The sequence below is a fragment of the Tauraco erythrolophus genome, chromosome 4 (genome assembly GCF_009769465.1).
Source record: "Tauraco erythrolophus isolate bTauEry1 chromosome 4, bTauEry1.pri, whole genome shotgun sequence".
NCBI lineage: Eukaryota > Metazoa > Chordata > Aves > Musophagiformes > Musophagidae > Tauraco > Tauraco erythrolophus.
In genome coordinates, this window is record NC_141468.1 from 53692494 (window position 1) to 53711654 (window position 19161).

The 19161-nt window shown below is 39.9% G+C and overlaps 1 protein-coding gene across 1 annotated transcript in view; it reads right to left on the reverse strand.

Annotated features, from left to right (window-relative positions):
* Positions 1–11754: 11754 nt before the first annotated feature.
* Positions 11755–19161, reverse strand: part of LOC147528853 (uncharacterized protein C3orf20-like) — a 40572-nt gene continuing 33165 nt past the window's right edge. The window contains exon 18 of the mRNA XM_086610790.1: positions 11755–11928. Coding sequence (XP_086466916.1) covers positions 11755–11928 — 174 coding nt within the window. The remainder of the gene's footprint in view (positions 11929–19161) is intronic.

A 19161-nucleotide genomic window follows, 5' to 3' on the forward strand; every position in this document is an offset into this window, starting at 1 on the left:
TGTTCCTAGCTAATTGTTCTGACTGCCTAAATGTACGTTCCCTTAATATTTTTCTGCAACTCATCCACCAGCATCTCACAGTCTGATGTTGTGTATCCCAGAAATCATACTCCTGAACTTTTCCCATGGGATCCAAATCTTCGTTTTACAATGTGTATGGCTATGATACCAACCTGGAAAAATGATTAGATTTAGGACATGAATTATCACGGTCCTCACAGTTTTGGTTGAAGTCAGCAGTAGCCTGAGTGCTTTGCATTGCTACTAAAACAGGTTTCAGATCTTGCATTTATAAAAGTTGCTAGTTCTTTATTCCTTTGCTGCAGTCCTTAGCAAAAGACCTGGAGAATCTACTTTGGTGGCTCACTTGGGACCTAGTTTTATAAGACACTGGTCTTGGTGATGAAACTGGGCTAAGAAACTCCATCCATCATTAGTTGTTCATTTTCACCCATCAGCTGAGTCGACACAGGTTTTTGTGGCCATGTTATGAACCAGCTCAGGAGTCCTCTTGGGTCGAAAATCCACACTTTTTAGGGATTACTTTTCACCGTTCTTGTTGGCAGTAATGAAGTTTAGAGAATTTACCTCCAACAGCTCTTATCAGCACATGCTGTGTTGCTGGCGTGAGAGTCAGGATTGCTCACATTTACGTCACTGGCAAAGATGGTGTAGTGTGAAATTACAGCCTTGACATTAGACAAGGATGACTTTTTGGAACAAGTTCTGATCCTACTTTGAACAAATAGATTTTCAACAAGCAATTTAACTGATCTCCATGGTTTTACTTAATGTGGTCTTAGAAGCTGCACGTGTGAACACCTGGGCGTTCTCTGCCTCTTGTCACATCTATGTATAACAGCCATCAGGTCATTTATTTTGATTTATTTCATATTCTTCCTGCAGAAAAATATGACTTAACAGTGTACAGCACACAAAGCATGGCTTACCTTGATTTGATAACCAGGTTCCATTTACGTATGAATTGTCTGTTGTAATCCAGATTTCCTCATAATTTTGTCATTTGAAAGGACTGTGCGTACATACTGTAGATTCCTTCAAGAACCTGACAGATTTCTTGGCATTCATAATTTATTGTTGCATTTAAAATAACATACATGAACACACTGAAGTGTGTGTTAGCACTAGAGAGTCGTGTTAATATATTGAGCATGTCAAGGTCTGAGTGCTGTCCTGTGTTCTTTGGCTCATTACTCTAGATAGGGATTTTTGTGAAAACAGAACACTTAATTCTTATTTTGAAACATGTTAATCAGGAAATCCACACTAAATAATGGGTTGTGCAAAGGCTATCAGCAGCTAAATTTCTTTGTGAAGAGCAGAGCTAACAATAAATGCATTTTCCATATTCCATTTCCAATCAGCAGCTCTGTGAAATTTTAAAGCAGCAAGTAATTATATAGGGTTAAATAGTTTGTTCTCCTCCTGGCCCACCCAGAAGGCACTCCAAAGGCAGTATGTGCTTCTTAGGTTGGATTGCAATCTAGCACTCCGTGCTTTGTCATTCACTTTGCAGCTAAAGATCTAGGTAAAGGCTTAAATGTGGACAGAGATCTATGATAAAAAGATCACTTGTCTGTCTTGTTAAGTGTATGTCTTCAAGACAGAAATGAAACAGTGCTGTAATGGCAGCATATTTTGAGAATTACGGGTGATAGAGAATCTTTCAAATGTGCCTGCGTCAACTACAAGCAAGATCCACAAACGTGAAGGCTTCTGCTATCAGTTGCAGTAATGAGATAGTTTTACTCCTGACAGAGGATTCCTAGACATCACCGAATCTTGCACTTAGTTATCCAAATACAAGATGAAATCTGGCAGAGTAGCCAGTTTTACTGAGGTTTCAGACTTTGTCCTGAGCGCACCTATCTGTGTGCGACCCAACTGTTTACAGTATTAGAATTAGTATTGTGCATCTCAAGTGCAGAATTTGAAACTATCTTATTAATTTCTTTGCTTATAAAAAAACATCTAAGTGGTGCACTGTGTAGCCCGCACTGAACTATGTAATCTTGTAATCCGTCCTTTTTTTTCTTTTTTCTTATTTTGTTTTTAACAGAAACAAGAGGTCAAGCATACTGAACTTCCCTTGTTCTTTAGAGTATTTAGGTGAAGGGCTAATGTTGCTCTGCAAGTGGCTTGTTCCCAGGGCTAACTATTCTTTAGAATTAACTAGTTTTCTTATTGTCTATCTAAAAAAGAGGGCAGAGGGTGAGAAAGGCACCAGGTCAGTGTAATGGGTCAGGCTACTCTAGGATCTTGTCTGTGACAGGGACTAATAGCAGATGATCGGGGAAGAGTATGAGAAAAGGGAGATCGTGTAGTGATGTTTCCCCAGGCTACTTCCCAGTAATTTGTGGATCGGGGACTTCTTGAGCCAGTAGTGCGGTGGCTGTGAGCTTAACAGATCCTGATGGAATCCTCTTCCATAAATTTGTTCAGTCTCATGTTTGGTCATTTATTACTAGTCCCAATGCCAGTACGCACTCATCTTTATTATAATAATAGACTCTTACAGATGAGAAGATTTGTCAATATTGTTTTTTAATTTTCTTTATTGAACTGAGCAAGCTGACTTCTTTCAGACCTTCTGCAGAGGTCATGTTTTCCACCTTTTGGTTACTTTCCTTGGAAATCTGTCCAGTTTTTGCAGTATCGTGACCAAAGTGTGGTGCAGTTCTCCAGACGTAACCTCAGCAGTGCTGAGTATGGAGTAATAATTACCTCCCATAAAACACCGAATCATTCAAATATATTAGAGTCCATATAGGAAATAAAATCTTTTCAGATCTTTTACCTCTAGCTATTAGGATGACAAATGAAAATGTTTGGTCTAATGGAGGAGAAATATTTATTCACTGTCAGCAGGATTTGACTGGAAAATGTTTTTCTTTGCTAACAAAATAAAAAGTTGTTAAATCAAAATGATCTTCCAACAGCTGCCACCTGGTCTAACACAAACTAAAGATGCCAAACAACACTTGTTTAAATTTCAGCTTGATTTTTTCAGAGCTGTTCTGATCTCTGATGAATAAGCATGTATCACAAAATATATAACAATATGGATATCAGAGATCAAACTGAAGACTTCTGTGACTAATTTTTAAAATGCTTGGAGATGTGCTTTATCCATATTCTCATGATATTTAATTCCCTTGGGTGTATGTTTTTATTTTACCACCTGGAATTTTAAATGCCAAAAGATACACTTTGATTCATTTGACTTGGAAATTTGTGCAGTAATCAGAGAAATGGTAATGGTACTGTAACTGTGATAGTAAGACGTGGTCATAGGTAGGGGTAAAATGTACCTACCGTGAACTTTGCTCTGTAGATGGATACAGCGATATAGTTTGAGCTACAGATCAGTTTCTCGATATTCTGCCTCACCTTTCACACTGCTGTCTCTTAAGTTATTGGCAGGTTTGACAGAAGAAAATTTGACCTAACAACCTGAATGCTCTGTTAGCCCATTTTATGCTTTCTGAATTGAACATAGGATTCTGAAGAAGTGACTATAATTTAATAGATGAGGAAAAAGGGTTTGTTTCTCCATTACAAAGTGGCTTATTTTAAAAGGGTTGAATAGGACCAAAACTTGAATACTTTCATGTGATCAGCATTTTTTGACTTTTATACCTTCTCAGCTTTAAATCTTAAAGGCCTCACAGACAGTCTGCTTTAGGGGATGCAGTTCTATAGCAGCTTAATCCGATCCATGTCCAGGCTGCCATGGCGTTGCCATGGCCATGCAATCTCAGTCCCTCCTGGGACTTAGGCTGGCTTTTGTAACCATTCAGTGAGTTAGGACATGGATCTGGCTGAAAATGCACCACTGCTTTAACTTTCAGCTGGCTCCCTCAACTAATTCAGTGTGTGGCTGAAAGAGCAATAGTAGCATCTCAGGGGAGCAGGAGGGAATACGTGGCTGGGTGATGAGGAGGAATGCCATAGCTCAAATTTAAATCAGTTTGAATTAGTATTTACATGCTGTGAGCTGACATCATTAGTGTCTGTACTGAAGTGGGATAAACTCAACTCTATATGTTGCTTCCTTCATCTCTCCGTATTTTCTGTTGATTGAGGATGATGCCATTCATTCTTTTCCTCACTCATTTTAACTCCTCCATTTTTTTTGTTCTTCAGGCCTATGCTGCCCAAGACCTGTTGAGGCTTACTCCACAGAGTCTCTAAGACCTGTTTATTATACTGCCAGTAAAACTGAAATTATCATGGGTGTCTTTTTCTCTTTTCTGCTTACTGTTTTCACCTTTCTGGTCCCTGTGACACTCACAGTCCTCTCCCCTTACCATCACTCTACAGTTTCAGATTTTAAAATAACACACAAATTCTTTTTGTGTATGTTTGTAACACAGCTTGATTCTTCTGTATCTTCAGCATTGGAAGGATTAGATCTAGAAATGCATACTGACCTTCCCAGTTGAGCTGAGAACTGAAACAGAAGGCAGACACCATAATGGGGAGTACTGCAGTCAAAACAGAAATAATAACATATGGCAGCTCAAATTTATACCACCCTTTTGGTGTATATTGGCTTTTATAAGTAATTCTGGCTTCCTTAAAAACACCAGTTGTGTTTTAGAAATAACTGCAATTCTAGTACAAGGTCCCAGAATAAGTGTCATTAGTTGACTTGATTTGTGCTCAAGTCTTTAATATTTAAAGACTGCTTCCTGACCTTCTCCAGCTGCACGGATGACAACACAACCGAAAATAATCTCAGATTTCCAAATGGAGAGTGACCAATGCTTTCCATTACTTTGTGCTATTAAAAAGAGGCCCATTCCTAAATAAACAAAAAGAGAAAAGTCAGTGCTTAATATCTTCAATAGTCATTACTAACAGAGAATCATGCATTTGATCTCAATAGAAGCACCATAAAGGAGGGCCATTTATAACGTTTGATATCTGTGTTTCTAAAATAATAATAATAATAAAAGATTTTAAATGTATTATGAGATAAACGCCAGAATGCAATGAATTGTCCTCCAGATCTTTCATCCAAAGCTGCAGCTGGTCATATTTAAACAAGTCATGCTGTCTGTTCCTGCACTGCTCAGTATGACATTGTACTCAAAGTTTTTAATGTCCTAACATGAGTGTTCACAGACAGTCTGCATGCACCTGTGTGCACAAGGTCTGCAGAGCTTCTAGAGCTCATGGAACAGTGCTCAGTGAAAGCTATACAGGAGCAGGATGCCTCCCAAGCATTTTGAGTTTATTGTCTCTGTCTTACTCTATTGCAGCATCCATGCCTTGTGCAATCCCACTCATAAACTCTTTTCCATCTCAGCTTTCCTCTTCATAGACCATACAAACCAGTTGTGGGAGGTTCTGTTTGTTTCTCGCCTAGGTTACTATCCTATAATGCACCAGGTAATGTATTTCCAATAGAAGCTTAAACATTAGTGGCCACACTGCAAGCACGGGGCCTGGGCACACAAGGGCTGGAGAAGCTCTTCTGGTTTGACCACTTCTGAGAAGGGTTGTACTGAGGTAATTGACCATGAGGGTGCTGAGCTAGGTAGGCTCAATGACGCTGCAGAGTCATCTTTCAAAGCTCCAGTTTTTGCTAGGTCTGTTCTTTCCTTCAGTGGTCTCTCTCTTCCCTCTTAGCAGTCTTCATGTCTTCTCCAGTGTTCTGCTGCTGCCAGCTGTTTAGGAACTTGGCCACTTTTTCCCTTCATTTCTGAACCCATTGTCTAAACTTTATGAAATGGCAGGTTATAGGGAACCCACACCAAGGCACTGCTGCACATTCCCAGTTGAAAACTTGTAAACAAAAGGATTCTTAGGGCTGGTAATTTGTCTATCCTGACTTTCTTTCTGGGGAACTTTGACTTTCATTTCAACTTGGCCCTCCTATTCCTTCCTGGACTTCAGAACATTCACTTCCAGAAGTCTCTCTCCTTAATGATCATAAGATGGTAATGTCTTGTCAGCAAGACTCATCCTTGAACACACATTCCTCATTACGTGAGCTTTACTTGTTCTTTCCAACAGGAGGGTGGCACAGTTCTGGCTGAGTCTGTGTTCTTCTAGATAAGCTCGCTTCTTCCTGCAGTAGGGGCTGAAAACATGTTCTCCAGCTGCTGTGCCAATGTGCTTTGGCTCCATAGCTGCCTAGCCCTGAGCTCTGGAAGCTCTGGGATCTAGCAGTTGTGCTTAAAGTTTTCCCACTGTCAAAGAGCATGTGTTTTCAGAACACAATTACTGCTAAATCACCCCTGATTTGAACCATTTAGAATTCTTATTGAGCAGTATTAATGGATTTTTTCTTAATTTACGGGGTTTGTGTGAGGTTTTATATATATATACACACACACACACCCTCTTCCTATCATACATGTGTATTGCCAGATATCACATTGAAAGGCTGTCTAGCAAAGAGGTGGTATTTTTTCTTATATGAAACTTCCCAGTTACTTACTCAGAAGGTAAGCAAAAACTTTATTCTTGCTATCTAATGGCAAAATAACTGAGTTCTGTATTACCAAGCAGGCTGCATGGAGGTATTTAAATACCTGATTTTAAATACTGATTTTACACTCTTAATTAGAAAAGCTATTTAACCTTGGTTTGTCCTTTGCACCTGAGCCACTGTGAGTGCCTGTATGCCCATCTGCCCTGTCTTAAACATGTAAACAAATACATGTTCCTCAACATTTCCTGCCTGCTAAGTCTTGGCATTTCCCAAAACAGGCCCTAAGGGCAGCATAGATTGCCAAGGAAACCACAGGGAAAGAAAAGAACCTTGATAAGCTGCTGTTTCATTGGTTAATAAATGAGAGCTAAAGTATAAGAGGAAATGTTTAAAAGAACAAACTGCAGTAAGAGACTTCTGGCAGGGCTACAGAAGGAAATCACACATGATACACTCTGAAGTTTGCAGACACTGGGAAGGATCCACAATTTCTCTTCAGTGTGAAGTGGAGACAGGAAATGTTCACCAGACTGGTAGTCTTCAGCAGCTTTTAAAGAAACCTCTATTTCATCTACATTTCATTTCCACAGAAAGACTCAGTCCTGCTGTGCTGGTGTATCCAGCTGTATGTAAATCGATCTCCATCTCTCTTCCTTTAAGCTCTGTATGACGTCAGTCTCTTTCCTTAGACTACACTGAAAACTCACGTGGTTTTGCTCCACTAGGAGCCTTTTCTGCACCTACCCTGCCACTGCTGACACTGCTTTAAGCACAGCTGATTAGATCGGCCTCACACAGGCTTAAATCAGCAGGTCTTTAAAGCAGGTATGAAGCCTGGTGACTGGCTGTGTTAAGGCTCCAAGAACTAAAGATCTGGGTTGGATGTAGGCGGTAGCAGGAAAACGTTCCTGGGTTCTGCCCTTTCTTTGTGATAGTTTCTTGCCTGTGATACTTACCCAAACCATTTTTGTTTCCCTTTTTCTTACTTTCCCACTTTACCTCCTTCCTTTTTTCCTATGGATATGCATCAGGACTTAAAGTATTTTTTACATGCTTCATGATGTGCATCACCAGAATTATTTTTAAGCCTTTTTTTAATTATTTTTGTCTGGGTTTCCCCAGTTTCAGAAGTAGTTTTCTCATTTGTAATGCTAATCACTTTCAAAGTCTTTTTGGTTGCTATTACTTCTTCAGCATCTGTAGTAAAATTCTGCCTCAGTCCTGCATGTATCGCTTTTTCTCCTTATCCTGTATCCCTGACATCTGCCTAGGTGACGTGGATATGGCTTATCTATCCTTCAATTAGTAGTGATTGAATGGAATAGGGAATGCTTTTACAGGGATGCATAAATGCTGTATCAGCACTTTGTTTGATCTTTTATACAGAAGTTTATTTATAATTCCTCTTTCATCCTGAAGATGAAATTAATTTTAAGCAATCTTGGCAATAGTTATTTTCTGCAGTATATTTTGCTGGCTCCTTTGTACAAGCACTTTAGTAATGAACACTGGTTGCTCTTGTCTAAATAAGTGATGACTGAAGAAAGAATGTTTTTCTGTGTATCGTATGCTTCCAGTTGCACCTTCCCATCATCTTTCAGAGACCTGTATGCTGTGCAACCATGTGCAACTAGTACCAAAATCCCTTTTAGCATCACATAAATGGCTAGGTAGGTGGAGCTTTAGGAAGAGAATAATGTGTCACTTGAGGAGACTGGTAGCAGGTAGATCTTTAACCTAGGAACCGGGCTTAGCTGGTCTGCAGGAGACATCTTCTACTTGTCTAGCTGTATGACTCCTAACAAAGAGACTTTCTCTGTACACTTTGAAAGTGCCAAAATAGCGGCAGCAGTACAGACCGGCTCCTTTTATCTGAAGCTTTGTGGCTCCCTCATAATGCTTAGACTTTATTATCAGGACAAAGGCTGTGTTCTGCTGGTGTTAGGAGCTGTGGCGGATGCACACCTCTTCCTGTAAGCTTTCCCTGTATTGGTTTTAAGGTTAACAGCTGTTGACCACTCTTCTCACTTAGATATGACTCACTCTCACCTAATTCATATCCCCAGGAAGGAAAGCTTAGAGATGACTGGGGAAGAAGGGAAATCATTTGATCTTGAAAGGCAAGGGGAAGCTTGCTGAGGCAGGAGTATTTATTCTTGTGTATTGAATCTTGCTGCCTAATCAGTGCATAATTTGTTGTGCAGTACAAAAGGTCTAGCTTATTCTTTGCTATTTTCAGGTTGGTTTGTTTGTTTTCATATGGAATACTGAGCAGATCCAATTGCTGCTGTTAGAACGAGAAGCCTGTCTACAAAGAGAGGTCCGTAATGTTTTCCTTTACTTGGAGATTTTTTGAATGCTAAATTGCCTGTGTGTATTCTTCATAATGTACCATATGCAAATATTCTTCAGGAATTGATACTACCACTTCAGACAGTCAATATTTTCTATGTAAGAACTGTACGTTTCCTATACTGCCAAGAATGTATATATATCTATGAAGACTTAAGATTGTATCTTTTTGAGCAAGCCTTTCTTCAACCATCTGAAACTTTCTTCCTGTTTCTTGAGTTCTCTGCTAATTTATTAGACACTTGTGTTATATTGTGTACTTTTTTGTATCAGCTGTATTGCTGTATTTCTCCTTTCTCTCATTAAAACCTGTTCTTCTCATCCTTCTACTGTGCTGCTTCATATACTTGCACCATATTGGGTAACCTGGTCTAGTGTAGTGTGTCTGGCTGAGATGGAGACAGATGAGTCCTAAAAAGCCAGTCATTCTGTTGTATTGTTCCACTGATCCCAACATGTAATCAGTTTTACTGTATAAAGCTTCCCTAGGGTTATTTTGCAGCATAGTCCGTACCTTTTTAAGATGGTGAAGAAGAAACCTAGAATGGGCTATCCATGGTATGAACAAACGGACAAGACACCACAAAAAATGTACTGAGAGATGAAGTTTGTAAGTCTCATGGGTGGTTGCTCCTGCTGACATATGCTAAGAAACCCATGGTCTTCCTGAGCGAAGCAAGTTTTGAGGAGAGATTTGGAAGAGTAATATAAGGGCACCTTTTTCCTAAAAATGTGGCCTTCAACTTAAGTCAGTCAGCTCTCTGTGCTGTCTCCATGCTCAACTCATCTTCCAGGTAGATGAAAAAGGAAAAATGAAGGCAGGGTAGGACCCGTTTGCTTCCTTCCATTAGAGAAACAGCTGATTTACAAACAAGAAAATGCTATCTCCCAAGAAATCACTCCATGAACAGATAGAGAAATGATAGCACTTCTTTTATCCTCCCAGTGAAAAGCAAGATTTTCAGCATTTCACTGATGCTAATCACTTTTTAGTAGTGCACGATCTTCCTTGAGCTACAGCTGCACTCTTCAATAGTATCTGTTCCACAGCATGGTATGCAGGAGGAGAGAGTTCAAAGGTCTGTTACAGTGGACCCAAGGTATTGAAATAAAGAAAGTGAACAGAACATGCACATGCACCTATGTGTTGAGTACATCGCAATTTTTGAGGGTGGGAGATCAGCTGGCAAGAGGGAAAATACCAGGAGAATCCACTCTTGGAGAACCTACTGTTTCATCTGTAATTAGACACTTACTTAAGGATGAAATTAATCACATGTTTAGCACCACCTATATAATTATAGTAGTGTATATGGAAATAGCTATGTCACCTAACCTTGGTTTTCTCTTGGACTCTTTATCACCCTCTCTTCATTAAGACTATTTTTGTGCCCCCAGTTGCACCTGCTCATGTGCTCACAGCCTCTGCATGAGAGAACCTCGTGGAATGTCCCAGTGGATTTCTTGTCATGGTGGTGTGGTAGCAAGGAGCAGAAACGCACATGTAGAATACCCATGCTGGCTCTGACCACATGTGACATCAGTTATACTTAGGTCGGGCAAATGCCCATCTGTGCAACCACATACATTTGCTTCTAATGTTGCATTTAGGGATGATGCCACAGTGGGAAATATTTAGGGAAATTCCAGTGTATAGAAGACCCAGCACAGAGAATTCCACAGGCAAGTGCAGCCTTTCCAGTCACTCCGAGAAGCGTTTGCAAAAACACCCAGCCTAAAGCTAATCTGTCCTGACTGCAATCAAGAAAGCTTGCTGCTGACTTGGCGGGAAAGCACGGTATGCCAGTAATTAATGCATTTGAAAATGCTACTGTTAATTGCCTGTCATATTTAATCCCTGACTTCTTTACTACCCCGGTAATTGTTTTGTGTACGCATATGAAGTGACAAGATTTCCTTCAGCAAAGAATGGACTACAACTGTAATATGTGCCAGTTTCTGCTGTTGTTCTGTATAAATGAAATAGGTTGTTTTGTTAAGCTAAAAAGAAGCACAAGAAAGGAACGGGCTTTCCGTGACTTGTCTAAGCTGGCTAAGAGCAGCTCAGCAAAAGACAGCACACTTCATTTTGGGCTACATCCTGTGTTGTTCTTTGCTGTCTCTGCTGTCAGCTGCTTCTCGGCTATTAACAGTAGTTTAATGGATCATCATCGTAATCACACCCTGCAAGACCTATTGGTTAAGTCAGTAGTGGAATGCAGTGGCCTTGGCATTCAGGCACTGTGAAGTTCCAGTTTGATTGCTGGTTTGCAGCACCACTGAATTACAAATAATGATATGGTTCCCAAAAGCTATATACTAAACACATTTCAAAAGTTTCTTTCTGCCTGTCGTTGTTTCTGCTTTGGGAACTTCTACAAGAGAGCTAACTGTTGCAGCATATGCTTTAGCTCCTGGGACAGCTGCCTCCGAGAGCTATGTGCTCAGTATGCAGCTGTGAAGTGTTTGACCATCTGCTGCTATTTCTCCAGGTTATGCTTCTAAAGCTTCTCTGCAACTATTAATTAAATGAAAAACCTAGTTGCCAGAATACACCTGACTAAAATAATTGATCCTTTAATGGCAATTAATTTTTTATGGTTAATGCCAAAATGTAAATATAACAGCCCAGAAAACAAGTAAGACATGCAAAAAAGAAATGGGGGATGTGCCAGAACTTTCACCTGATTTCTTACTTCCTCGTTGCCAGTAACTGGCAGAATTGGCTCAAAATTATTCTGTAGCTCAGCAGTTAGGGTTAGACAGTCCTAACTGCTGACTGGGGCGGGAAGGAATATACACGATGGAGAACTTGTAATCACACCAAAAGCTGCAAATGCTTTCGTATTTGAGACTGCTGTAGTCGGTGCTCTGAGTCACAGTGCTTTATATTTAAGAAACGGAACAAAGAAGCCAAAGGTCTCAGAATGAAATGATTAAAAACCATAATGATGGAAAGTAAAATACCTGAGCTTGAAATCACTTGGAAGACAGTAACCCATGAGATAATCGCTCCTTGTCTTAGCTATTTGTTTTTGAAGGTCTTTAGTTGACTTGCTGTACCCATTGAAAATATAGTTGGCAAAGACTAGCTTTCCTTGAATGTACATCTGCCAAAGAGAACAAAAAAAAATGCATAATTTGCAAGAGCAGCCTCTTATTCTAAATGAAGATGATAGTTTGAGAAACAAACAAAGAAGGTTGTTCGGTAGCCTGACTTACAACTGTATTACGGCTTACAGCTTTCACCTTTCATGACTTTGTTAAATGAAATAAAATATTTTATATAAGAAATTAAAAAATAAACCTCATACTTTTCTAGTCCCTCCAAGATTTCAAAACACAGCTTAGTAGAGTGTATAAAACAATGTTTTGCATGCTGTTTCATGGACCACTGAAACCCACCATCATGCATGCAAGTAATATTTTAGTTTAGGTATGGCATAACATGACATATTTGAAGATGAACACAGACAAATAAGTTAGGTGCAGGAAAAAAAAGCTGTTTGGTTTTTTCTTTTGCATATATTAACTAAATATTTTTCTTTTATTGTTTTGTTTTGGTTTTAACTAATAAGCAGTAGAAGTAAGGTGTCCTACTTCTACACTTTTCTGAGTAGCAATGAACTTTCCTGTTTAAATACTGTATCTCACTCAAAACAGTTTTCTAGAGAAGAAAGGTGACCACGGTCATTTGACAAGGGATTGGAAACCTACAGGAATTAACTAGGCCTGATATTCAAAGCCATAAGGATTCAAAATGTGTGCAAAATCTGAAACTTCAGCAATTTTCTCTGCTTGGAAAAGTAAACTGTGAGACTAAAGCTAATTCAGAGTGATTCAGAAAGATCCAGAAACATTTTCCAACTCTATTTCCAGTTTCAAACTTGCTTTTGATTCTGAAGTATATTTCATGATGTCTCAATCATTTGCATGTTTCTCAAAGCTGGCATTTGTAGATGACTATCTTATCATGACATCCTCAGCAAAACAGATGAGTTAAAAGCCAAATTCTGTTTCATGCTAGAATTTAGAATTATTAAACAAATCAGATTAATGATGCATTTTGTAGTAAGATCTCAACAACTGAAAGGAGGTGGCCTTCTGGATTTTTAGAGTATTTCTATTGGATTTGGATCAGTTTGTTGGGTTAAACCTTTTGGTTTTAATGTCTCCAGATTCAAAATTAACAGAGCAAGTTCAAGAAAAGATAAATACTTTTTCAACATGTTGCAAAGACTGTTTCACACAGATATCCAGAGGAATATGCAGAAGGACCTTGACAGGCTGGAGAGGTGCACCTGTGCAAACCTCGTGAAGTTCAACCAGGCCAAGTGCAAGGTCCTACACGTGGGTCAGGGCAATCCCCAGCACAAATACAGGCTGGGCGGAGAATGGATTGAGAGCAGCCCTGAGGAGAAGGACTTGGGAATGCTGGTGGATGAGAAGCTCAATGAGAGCCGACAATGTGCGCTGGCAGCCCAGAAAGCCAGCTGTACCCTGGGCTGCATCAAAAGAAGCGTGGCCAGCAGGTCCAGGGAGGTGACTCTGCTCCTTTGCTCTACTCTTGGGAGACCCCCACCTAGAGTACAGTGTTCAGCTCTGGCGTCCCCAACACAAGAAGGACATGTAGCTACTGGAACGAGTCCAGAGGAGGGCCACGAAGATGATCAGAGGGCTGGAGCACCTCTGCTATGAAGACAGGCTGAGAGAGTTGGGGCTGTTCAGCCTTGAGAAGAGAAGGTTCCAGGGAGACCTTCTAGCAGCCTTCCAGTACCTAAAGGGAGTCTACAAGAAAGCTGGAGAGGGACTTTTACAAGGGCACATAGGGATAAGACAAGGGACAATGGCTTTAAACTGAAAGAGGGTAGATTTCAATTAGATCTAAGGAAGAAATTCTTCACTGTGAGAGTGGTGAGGCACTGGAACAGGTTACCCAGACAAGTTGTGGATGCCTCATCACTGGAAGTGTTCAAGGCCAGGCTGGATGAGGCTTTGAGCAACCTGATCTAGTGGAAAGTGTCCCTGCCCATGGCAGGGGGGTTTGGAACTAGCTGATCTTTAAGATCCCTTCCAACTCAAACCATTCTATAATTCTATATAACATATGGATGATTTCAGAATTAGGGCTTGAAGAAAAGACTGTTGAAAAATTAGATATAAAAAAAATGTGAAGGTCAGAACATCAGCCTTTTCTTGGTCAGTAAAGATCTAGCTAGGCCAGATTCTCACTGACATGAAGGCCTGTGTCATTGTTCTGGCAGTGTAAAGGAGCCTTTGTTTTAAGTGAAAATTGGCTTCATTGAGTTTAAAACTATAAGAACCATTTAAGCTGATGTACTATCCGAAGCTGCTTGTGTTGTGGGATGTTCCCAGTGTTACACAATTGGAAACATCTGGTGTATTTCATGGAAGCTCTTGGCATGCGGGACTCCAAGTCAAGACTCTTTGAATGCTTCAGGGTATATGCATGTTTAAGTAACAACGGATGTATTCACTAGAAGGAAATCCAGAAGACCACTGAATTGTCTTCATCTTATGCTCACAACAGTATGTATCCATCTGTAATATAACCAGTAATGAACATGACGTAGAACACTGCTTTTACTTGTGGATAACTGAGAGGGAATAAAACATTTTACGTCATGCATTTTTCAGTTTTATAGACAAAAAGTTATTATGATAGCACTGTTTTACTCAACTCTGAAGCATTTTTCTTTCAGTCAAATAGTTTCTCATTACTATGAAAAGCTCTATTTACCCGAGTGTGAGAGGAGCACCCGCAGCAGTACAGATCTGAAAGCGATGGACAGTTTAATACCTGTTACAGTTCCACACAGGTCCTCATTTCTCCGCTCCCTTGCTTAAGTCCAGTGTTGTCAGCAGTGTCAGCATCACAACAAAGGGAATCCTGTTAAGCTCTCCTTGGGGTACAGCTTTGAGCGTATGTCAGCAGGTGGATATGATGAAACGTTTGGCCTCAGCTGCTGTTTCTCTGGCGATACGTACCCCTTTATGTCTCTGTGTTTTCCTCTTGAGGCAAACTCTTTGCGTTCATTTGTTCTGACTTTCCTAACGCTCTCTTGATTTTGCTCTTCTTATTTCAGTTTATTCCTCATTCCTTTACTTGTGCATATATTTCTTTCCCTGCTGCTTACTTTTTTTCCCTAATCAATGCCTCATCTTGTTTCCCATAACTGGTCTTACCTCCCTCTCTGTATCATATTTCTCATTACACAGATCCTTCTCATGTCTGGAATCTCATACTTCTCGTCCGTATCTCTGTTATCATTCTCCCTCAATTCTGCATGTTCTTTCCTTGCACAGAGAAAAAGCAGCTCCCAGCCACCTACAGCCCAGCGCTCCGTATGCCAGGAATTTGTGCTTTGGTTTGGTCACGACTCCTTGGTCTGTTCTAGCCTTTGGGTTCCCTGAACAGATAATCTGAATTACCTTTGTCTTGCTGCTGCAAGCCCTTACATGTGTTGCCCAATTTAAGTGTCTTTCACTGCCTTTCACATGGATGAGGAAGCAACACACAACGCTCCTCTCATGTTGGCTTTGTTTAACCACTGCCATTGTCCTACTGCCAAAATATGGTGGGATGCATACCAGGTTTGTTATTTCATGTAGAGCTCTGACTGTTTCCTTGTGGCTAATGGTGAAAACGGTAACAAGCAGACAGGGAAGGAACGTTTTACCACTGCAGGACTGCGTACAGAATGCTTTGGAAATAACACTGCTGTTCTCTGATAAGAATATCTTCTGTAATTGTGCAAAATGAAGAGGTTGATAGAAGGGGTAGATAAATCTGTTCCAAAGATGATCTGATGCAGGAATACACAATGCATTGAAACTTATTCTAAGTGAATATAAATGAGAAGGCTGCCTCTGGCGATCACCATCGCTATCAGAGGAATGTGGCCCTTTCCATTACAATTCACCTGGTTGAATCTGTGATGTTATTACACGGAGAGATTTCATTATTCCTTCCACCACAAGCAATCAATTTGTGCCTTCAAGCGTAAAATTCAAGTATGCTTGAAGCTTTGCTTTGCTTGCATAATACATAAATGTTACCAGTCAAAGTTTTCCAGTGTTTTTCAAATTCCTGTCACTCTTATGATGGCCTTCTGTAGCATGTGATTTTCACAGGCTGGCATTTTATGGCATGACTAGGAATTTTATCTTCTACGGGGTATCTTTCTGGCTTGGTTCACTCCTAAAACACCAGGAATTTATAGAACAAGAAGGTTCATTAGCAAGCAGCTGTGAAGGTGAACTTTTCACAGTAGGTATAAACTGGCATAGCAAAGCTTTTTTATCCCTATTGGGGTAAATTTAATCCATAGTGTTTTAAAAACAAGGCTTTAGTGAAAGCCAAGAGATAAATTTGGATAGCAGCGTTTTGGAGTGGGGGGAGGTTCTTTCTCCTCTCAGAGCTAAACATAGTTCTGGCAAATAGCCTCAGACTGAAATTCTTGCGGGAGTCATAATAAGCAAGCCAGGGCAAAGAGGAATGTTTTTTTCTCCCTGACTATTCTTCCACATAAAAAGGTGAAAGGTCAAAGATGAAGTTTAATACTAATGAAATTCTGAACTTCAGAGCAGTAATAGGTCAGAACATGAAAAAAAAAAAAAGCCAAAATAAAATATGTTTTATTATTGGCAACAGTAGGTTGGTTTTATAAGCATATATATCTCTGTCCTGATTCCTTTTAACCTTTGGGAGAAGGGGAACTTTTAGACATTAAACACAGACATTAAGCAATGCACAGTAGGGGTTTTGGGAGTTCAGCCCATATTTTTCCCCTTATGTGCCTTTCTGCATCTTTCCAGCTGACTGAAGGAGTAAAATAGGGCTGTCGTCAAGTTATCACAAGTTCTCTTTGCCTGGCTTTTTTGATCAAGACGGTCATTCTCGAGATTAATTTCCTTCTTTCTTCTGTCTAGGAATATTTCATGCAGAGTAGCAAACTTCACATGTTCATATTATCGAAACAATTCTGTTAATTCAAACTGCCTCGTAGAGAAGCAACTTGACAAGTTCATGTGTGTCTGTGCATGTATGTTCAGATGTTCAAGTAAAAAAGATTTGATTACACTAAAGTTCATTTAAATTTAATCACCAGAGTTTAAATATATTTAGTGAAAGCTTTGTTATCTGTTTGGGTTTGGTAGTACCACCCTTCTTGGGCTGGTAATAAACAAACAAGATGGTTGAGCTGTCCTTTTCATGTTATAGATTATCTGTGGTGATGATGACATACAACTTTTAATCATTGTGGGTGTGCAAACAGGAATCTAACCTGTGAAATACAAGGTATAACTTACAAGTTCAGCAGTGCTGGAGTGGCCAAATGCATATCAACCAGCAAGAATCTGCAGGAAAGCAAAGGGAATGACCAGAGCTCCAGAAAATATGACCTATAAAGAAAGGCTGCATAATCTCTGCTTGTTTAGTAGACAGACATGAAGACTGAGTGTGGGAGTATACTTAAGGAAGATAGAAGGGAAATAACAGATATGACCATATGAGCTGCTACAGAAAGAAAGAGAATCACCTGTTTTCTGTATCTGTGATAAACAGAGCAAGAAATAATAGGCTAATTGCAGGAAGAAAAAATAAATAGGAAAAGCTATCAAGCAATATGAGTATAAATCATTCAGATAGACTTTTGAGAGATATTATGGCTTCTCAATCACCGAGTCTTTATGAACAGGTTAAACAGCAGGAGTGGAATTCATCTCACCTACGCCTGAATCCCATGGGAGACAAACTGGTATTTCTAGTATGTGATTCATTTGACCCACTTCTGTTTTCCGTTGGAAGGAGATGAATTACACTGGGGAGTGCCTGTTTTTCTTCAGGGGCTGTGACAGACTCTAGAAAACTGATTCAGGTCTAGAGGTCTGTAGAAGACTGTACCATCTCTTGTGTCAGTCATAGCATAGCACTGAAGTAGTTGATTTTGTACCGATGAAAATGGTGAGGCTAGATGACCGCTTGAGGTTCTTCCAGATTAGGAAGAACTGCCATTGCAGAAGGTCTGCCTAACTAAAGGACTAACTGAAAACAGAAGTTGTCTGTTCAGTAGGATGACAGTAACAGAAATTTATTATTGTTTGATGGCTGCTTGGCTGAATAATTTGGAATGAGATAATAATGAATAATTTAATTGTTAATAAGCAAACAAGTACATCATCACCACACAATGAGCAAACCAGCATTCTTAAAGGAGTCAAGAGCAGAAGTATAGAGACTGATTGTCCTGTAGATTCCTGACTATGGCCTCTCCGGAATAGCTTTTGTGAAACAGAAAACTGTTCAAACAGTTGCTGGATGTATTGTCAGATTTTGTGTATAAATAGAAGTTTCCATGTCCTGGGCTCATTTCATGAGAATTATTTTTCTGGAGAAAAATTACTAAAAACCTTGTCACCTTGATTATCTGCAGCAGAAAACGGCAGAAATCATTTTGAATTATATACCCAGAAGATTCCCATTCAACTCTTCAGTTCAGGGAAGTCCAAAGTCACTCAATGGCCTGATAGAGCACAAATTCCTTCCATGCTGTCGATAAAATGCAGAATCAGCTCAAAGCATTCAGCCCATATTGTAATGAGTGCACTTAAGAAGCTGGCAAGGCTTTAGTCTGCTGCAAGGCAAATGAAATTATGGAACCTAGCCTTCCTTTAAAAAGTCTTGGATTTTAAGATGGGCTGGAATGAAATGGATTGGTGTGATTTTCCCTCACTTTTTTCAGGGCAGCGCCCTAATTTTTAAGGGAGAAAAATAATGAAAACCTCATCTGTGAAGTTTTTCATACTGATAGTTTATCTCGACTTATACAACTAGTTATAAGTGTGTCCTGCCGCTTGTCACTACGCTGTCTCAGTATTTGCAACCTGTAGTAGTCTGGAAACAGCAATAAAAATGTCACTAGTGAATTTAATGAAATCTTTGTTACGTTTCTTATCTCAAACCTGCATGCTAGAACCCTGGCTGGCCATGGGGAAGTTTAGGATTGGTTAAGATCAGACTGTGGTTTCGTCTGACCTTTTTTGGAAATTTTGTGCATATTCACATCTTGGCAGAAAAAAGTGTGGAGTCTCCTGTTCTTCATCCTAGGCCTGGCATCTATGCTCAAATGGCCGATTTCTCCGCCGATGACTGTTTATAGGTGCGTATGAATTTCATCATTAATGGCAAATGCAGCAGGTGTTACTGAGGGCAAGCTTTGTCCCCTTCCTGCCTTGTTTCCCTTTTATTTTTCCCCTTCTAGCTTCCTCACACATTTAGGGGACTTCTGTCTGTGTTTCAACCTTAGAGGGATGTTACC